Source organism: Coregonus clupeaformis, unplaced genomic scaffold (assembly GCF_020615455.1).
Source record: "Coregonus clupeaformis isolate EN_2021a unplaced genomic scaffold, ASM2061545v1 scaf0548, whole genome shotgun sequence".
NCBI lineage: Eukaryota > Metazoa > Chordata > Actinopteri > Salmoniformes > Salmonidae > Coregonus > Coregonus clupeaformis.
In genome coordinates, this window is record NW_025534003.1 from 248,158 (window position 1) to 255,293 (window position 7,136).

Consider the following 7,136-nt stretch of genomic DNA (forward strand, 5'->3'; position numbering starts at 1 on the left):
TTTGATTAGATTTATCTTGTGTGACCACCATTTTCCTTATGCAGCGTGACACATCTCCTTCGCATAGAGTTGATCAGGCTGTTGATTGTGGCCTGTGGAATGTTGTCCCACTCCTCTTCAATGGCTGGGCAAAGTTGCTGGATATTGGCTGGAACTGGAATACATTGTCGTACATGTCGATCCAGAGCATGTCAAACATGCTCAATGGGTGACATGTCTGGTGAGTATGCAGGCCATGGAAGAACTGGGATTTTTTTTTTTTTTTCATACTGGTCCCCCGTGGGAATCGAACCCACAACCCTGGTGTTGCAAGCACCATGCTCTACCAACTGAGCTACACGGGACAATCTCCCATATAGTGCACTACTTTTGACCTGAGCCTTATGTTTCCAGCCTGGGTGACCAGCTGCAGTGAGGAAGGGTTTTCATGCACAGCCTGAACGCCTGCCGGGCAGAAATATCAGCAGCAGCTCTCTGACCTCTCACTCTCCTATAACAGCCGCCTGTAAAACCGTGGTAAATAACGCACCTGCAACAAGGCCAAGCATCTCCTCTTTCTAGTCTCTCCGATGCTGCCTGGCCAAATGTTGCAGAAACACGTGTGTGTGTCTTGGGATGTTTTAGGTTGTAGTGTGTTTGTGTGTGTTTGTGTTCGTCTGTGTGCACATATGTGTGTGAAGGTAGTGAGGACTGAGGGTTATGGTGGTGGATGAATGGCATGACAATGTGCCTCAGGATCTCGTCACGGTATCTCTGTGCATTCAAACTGCCATCGATAAAGTGTAATTGTGTTCATTGTCCGTAGCTTATGCCAGCCCATACCATAACCCCACTGCCACTATGGGGCACTCTGCAAACCGCTCTCCCACACAACGCCATACATGCTCTCTACTATCTGCCCGGTACAGTTGATACCGGGATTCGTCCGTGAAGAGCACACTTCTCCAGCATGCCAGTGGCCATCGAAGGTGAGCATTTGCCCACTTATGTCAGTTACGACGCCTAACTGCAGTCAGGTCAAGTCCCTGGTGAGGATGACAAGCACGCAGATGAGCTTCCCTGAGACGGTTTCTGACAGTTTGTGGAGAAATGATTCGGTTGTTCAAACCCACAGTTTCATCAGCTGTCTGAGTGGCTGGTCTCAGATGATCCCGCAGGTGAAGAAGCCGGATGTGGAGGTCCTGGGCTGGCGTGGTTACGCGTGGTCTGCTGTTGTGCTGCCGGTTGGACATACTGCCAAATTCTCTAAAACGATATTGGTAGAGAAATGGTGGAGAAATGAACATTAAATTCTCTGGCAACAGCTCTGGTGGACATTCCTGCAGTCAGCATGCCAATTGCACACTCCCTCAAAACTTGAGACATCTGTGGCATTGTATTGTGTGACAAAACTGCACATTTTAGAGTGGCCTTTTATTGTACCCAGCTCAAGTTGCACATGTGTAATGATCATGCTGTTTAATCAGCTTCTTGATATGCCACACCTGTCAGGTAGATGGATTATCTTGACAAAGGAGAAATGCTCACTAACAGGGATATAAACATATTTTAGATACTTTTTTTTTGTGCGTATGGACAATTTCTGGGATCTTTTATTTCAGCTCATGAAACATGGGACCAACACTTGACATGTTGCTTTCATATTTTTTCTTCAGTATATATCTTATAAGCTGGTAATCACTGGTCTGACACAAATAACAACAGAGCAGGCAATATTTATTAGTCATTCTGTTTTTACATCATTTAAATTATTTGGGTATCCAGCTTCTGTGCCTTTTTGGCACCACAATTGACAATACAGTACACAAAAAATTATTGTATTTATTATTTACAGTACAGTCCCCACCCCTACCACCAGAGGTCACCCTTATCATTATGCTCTAATCTATTAAATTACAGTACAGTAATGTGTTATCTACTTTCATTAACAAGGTTTTCTTTTCAACATTCATAAATTACACAATAAAGCAGACAAACATAGCATAAATGTATTGATTATGTACATTACATTACAGATCCACACTGGGTGTTATCATGCAGGTTTTCTATGTGTTGATTGTGGAACTCACTGGAGAATGGTGGTTGAATGGAGATCTCTTCCTGAACTCTTACTGCTAGAAGGAAAGTGAGGGAGAAAAGGAAGGAACATTAACTTCCATTTATCAGCAGTGACACATCATAAAGACTTCACAAACAACACATCCTTTTTTTTTCTTTTTTTTTTCTTTTTTACAGTATTGCAATCAAATGGTCTAACCAACGCAAAGTTACCATTATCTTAGTATCATAGGTACTCTTGAAGTCCTGCATTTCATAATTTGGGACAAAAGGAGAAGTAAAAGACTGCAGAACATAGAAGGCAACAGCTACACAAAAAGTTGCCATGACAAAATATGAAACCTCAAAGTCCTAAACAAACTTTTACAGCGATCATATGTTAATGAATAACATGAAAGGGCCAGAGACTGAAGAGTTGTCATTAAGTCAAACTAAAACTTCCTGGAAAAATATATAATAGGCAAACAGACTTTGCATACAATATTTTTCACACTGCAATTCCTGTTAAGCAAAGTAATCTTGTTTATTACAGGCTGTAGTAGAATACAGACGTGCACAGACACATCCCAGGGGTGACCATGTTTTACTTACTGTCAGGGGTAGAGGTGGAGATAGATTTTGTTGTGTGTTGTCACGCACAGGTGATGGGTTCTCATACACAGGTGATGGGTTCTCATACACGGGTGATGGGTTCTCATACACGGGTGATGGGTTCTCATACACAGGTGATGGGTTCTCATATACATTTTGTTGAGAGCCTTTAAGAGATACACAAATAGAGGTGGTTGCATAGTTGCTGCTATCTTGTTTGCATTTGTCTGCATACGCATTGTTACAGTATTAAGCATCGTCACAGTGGTGTTGTACTATATCATGTCATTTGTCTGAATCCATTTCATTCTTCCATGGAAACTGCAAATCACTCTGGATAAGAGCATGTGCTAAATGACCATTTTAATGTAAATGGAGAAAACAAATGTTTGAAAAACATGATTAATTATATGATTGGAGATAAAGCATATGCTTACCTCCTCGATGCATTGGGTCAGCATTGCTTCTATATACAACAAGAAATAAACATGGAAAGGTATAATGAAATAATATTACAGTGCTTTTAACAGTTTACAGTGAAGTTATAAGAACATAATATTACAGTGCTTTTGAAATACACCCAGGCCCTTTTTCTGACCATTTTAGATCAATGTGAAAACAGAGCCTATATTGTCTACTACCTGCAGTGATAGAAAATACACTTGTTTAAATGAAAAGTTTCTTAACTCACCCCTTTTCCTTGATGAAATAGACTGCAACACTAACTGCCACTTCCAGAACCAGCAACACTATAATCACAATCCCAGTGATGGCAACAGTAGACAGCCCACCTGGAGTTAGAGAGCCCTCCGCTGCAGAGACCAGAGAGAGACCCATACAGAGATGAGAGAAAGGCTACACACAATGAACAATCAGTACTGCACATTACAGTGCATCTAGGTGACAACACAACAAACACAACAAAAAGGCACTATTTCAAAACAAGTTTGGAATGCAAAACTTCATAAGTATAACTTTTTTTCTTCTACTAGCACTGACTTTTCTGATAGTTACTTTATTGAGGAAAAATGTACTTACTATGACTGAGATATTTGGTTATCCCACATAGCTTTCTTAATGCACTAATTGTAAGTCGCTCTGGATAAGAGTCTCTGCTAAATGGCTAAAATGTAAATGTAACTTTTATCTCTTACTATGTTCATGTTGTCTTTAAAGTGCCATTAAACTCCTACAACTTATCCAGAACGCCGCAGCCCGTCTGGTGTTCGACCTTCCCAAATTCTCTCATGTCACCCCACTCCTCCGCACACTCCACTGGCTTCCAGTTGAGGCTCGCATCTACTACAAGACCATGGTGCTTGCCTACGGAGCTGTGAGGGGGAACGGCACCTCCTTACCTTCAGGCTCTGATCAGACCCTACACCCAAACGAGGGCACTATGTTCATCCACCCCTGGCCTGCTAGCCCCCCTACCTCTACAGAAGCACAGTTCCCGCTCAGCCCAGTCAAAGCTATTTGCTGCTCTGGCACCCCAATGATGGAACAAGCTCCCCCACGACGCCAGGACAGCGGAGTCACTGACCACCTTCCGGAGACACTTGAAACCCTACCTCTTTAAGGCATACCTGGAGTACTATAAAGTAATCCTTCTACCCCCCCATAAAAAAAAGAAGAAAAAAAGTGGTTGTCCCACTTGCTATCATAAGTTGAATGCACCCATTTGTAAGTCACTCTGGATAAGAGCGTCTGCTAAATGATGTAAATGTAAATATAAATTCTGCTTATTTTACCTTTTACTGACAGTTTATGGACCTCAGATGTGTTGTTCCCAGTGACATCATTTGTTGCTGTACAGGTGTAATCCCCACTGTCAGAGTATTCACTCTTCTCTTTAGTGAACTCAGGTGAATGTCCAGGTATCTCTGTTCCATTAAGCATCCATGTGTAACTAGCAGGGGGGTTGGAGTCAGCAGAGCAGGTCAATGTTAACTGCTGTCCTAGTTCAGTTGGACCCTTGATTTCCATACCATCAGGTCCATCTGTAACACAGAGATCACCAGTTAGTCATAGCTACAAGTGTATTAGTTTGTAATCAGTGTGACGTTGGAGTCATAATGGTTGGTGTAAAGTTTGTGTTCATTCATTGTTATATTATTTTCACGTACACCTGTTGATGGTACAGTTGGTACATTTATCTGGTTTATCCTGGGTATTTATCTCCAGGCTTATAGGGAAGTACTTACAGATTACATTCACAGTGTCACTGGCATTTGTAGAGCTGACAGGGTTTCTGACTGTGCACAGGTATTCTCCACTGTCTGTTCTCTTCACAGGGTTTATGGACAGCACTCTCTTAACCTCAGAGATGATGATATTGTCACCAGAAGACAAAGGATGATCATCCTTCATCCACTCTCTGGTGATGTTGAAGCCAGCAGCATCACAGGTTAAGGTGACAGAGCCCCACTCAATGATTGGTGGGTTTGGGGTAATTGTGATAGTAGCACCAGATACTGTTTCTGTGAAATGAGTACAATATGAGATAATACTAATTAATGTGGTTTGGAAATGAAGAATAGTTGAAACAGGTTCGTTTTATGTTCATGTTGCACAGTGGTGGAAAAAGTACCTAACTGTTATACTTGAGTAAAAGTAAAAGTCCCTTAATAGAAAATGGTTTTAAATATACTTAAGTATCAAAAGTAGATGTAATTACTAAAATATACTTAAGTATCAAAAGTAAAAGTAAATCATTTCACATTCCTTATATTAAGCAAACCAGATGGCACAATTTTGTTATTTTAATTTACGGATAGCCAGGGGCACACTCCAATACTCAAACATCATTTACAAACAAAGCATTTGTGTTTAGTGAGTCCACCAGATCAAAGGCAGTAGGGATGACTAGGGATATTCTCTTGATAAGTGCGTGAGTTGGAACATTTTCCTGTCCTGCTAAGCATTGGAAATGTAACGAGTATTTTTGGGTGTCAGGGAAAATGTAGGGAGTAAAAAGTACATTATTTTCTTCAGGAATGTAGTGGAGTAAAGTTCTCAAAAATATAAATAGTAAAGTAATGTATCGATACCCAAAAGTACTTTAAAGTATTTGTACTTAAAAAATGTACACCACTGATGTTACATTACCATGGACAGGCACGGAGCTCGAGTATCAGCGCAGATGGGGCAGGGCGCTCTCGAGGGGTCCTTAGCAAATCTTTTAAAATTAATAGCTGATATGCCCCATCATAAAAGCAAATTAGGCTGTTAGTAGGTTATTTCGTTATCTAACTTATGTATAATACGTGCTATAGCATACCGCATACAGAGCCTAGTTTGAGCGAAGCGAGAGCTCACAGCTCATTAATCATGTATTCTTATAATCCCAGTCATTGTGCAACATTTCTCGCAATCGTGTGTGAAAATAGAGTTTTACGTTGTAGCCTATTATGACGCATGTCTAACCTTGCTTCAAAGTAGCCTATAGCCAATATCCGACCATAGAAACGTTTAGGGAATAATTGTATAAATATTCCTCATATGCCATTGAAACCAACATTTCTCTCTTGTTCTATATTTCTATATCAACTTTCTATCATTGTCCAGAAGCCAAAGGCACAATCCTAAACTCTTAGAAAAAAGGGTTCCAAAAAGGTTCTATGGCTGTCCCCATAGGAGAACCCTTTTTGGTTCCAGGTAGAACCCTTTTTGGTTCCATGTAGAACCCTCTGTGGAAAGGTTTCGACATGGAACCAAACATTTTTCTTCAAAGGGTTCTCCATTGGGTACAGCTGAAGAACCCTTTCAAGTTATAGATAGCCACCTTTTCTAAGAGTCATATTAGCAACCCATCCTAGTTGTTGCATCTTTAGATTTCCACTCATTCTAAGTTTCTAACAGAGATTTTCACCTCTGTCACATGAAACCGCTGGCATCAGTTGCCGTTTACAATGGTGTTTTCCCACTAATTGCATTTGGAAAATGTTTGGAAATTATGTCGCCTAATACATTGCCTGCTTCATTACAGTAGCTGCATGTTCAATAATGGCCTATAGCCTCTTGGCTGTGAGACGATTGAAAATATCACTATGGACATTGAAAAGGCTTGGCTAAGCAATCTGTTTTCATTTAATATTATTGTAGAATCATTTTATATTTAAAAAAAATTGTTTTGGTGCTGTATAAATTGGATTATTAGTAGTTTTAAACTAACAAACTTACTAAATAAATGAATAATCATTTTGAAGACCCTGGTCCCTCCCAGCAGCAGCCAGCTACCAGCCCAGGCAGCTGCCAGTCCCAGGCCAGGGGGGCCCTCAAGGGGGTACAGCGATAGACAGCTGTACATTGCTTTATAAAATAAGCAACACCAGCTCAGACCAATTCCAGGATTTAATGAAATCGTATAATATATTGTACTATATATACATTTTGCCATGTTTTACAGTGTCAAATAATGTTATTTCTTTGGTTTTTGGTACATCATCGTTGAAAACATGTATTAAATGTTTATATGCAGGAACAGG

At 40.5% G+C, this 7,136-nt stretch overlaps 1 protein-coding gene across 2 annotated transcripts; it reads right to left on the reverse strand.

Annotated features, from left to right (window-relative positions):
- Positions 1-1,661: 1,661 nt before the first annotated feature.
- LOC121585496 (carcinoembryonic antigen-related cell adhesion molecule 6-like) lies at positions 1,662-5,812 on the reverse strand. 2 transcript variants are annotated; one of them, XM_045215904.1, is made up of 7 exons: positions 5,758-5,812; positions 4,854-5,129; positions 4,401-4,649; positions 3,341-3,461; positions 3,087-3,115; positions 2,650-2,816; positions 1,662-2,111 (listed from the first exon to the last, which is right to left on the reverse strand). In XM_045215904.1, the coding sequence occupies exons 2-7, from the start codon at positions 5,017-5,019 to the stop codon at positions 2,109-2,111; spliced, it is 735 nt and encodes a 244-aa protein (XP_045071839.1). In that variant the 5' UTR covers positions 5,020-5,129; positions 5,758-5,812; the 3' UTR covers positions 1,662-2,108. The 2 variants fall into 2 exon arrangements, with proteins under 2 accessions (XP_045071839.1, XP_041757768.1); XM_041901834.2 differs by having other exon boundaries at positions 1,662-2,114.
- Positions 5,813-7,136: the final 1,324 nt, after the last annotated feature.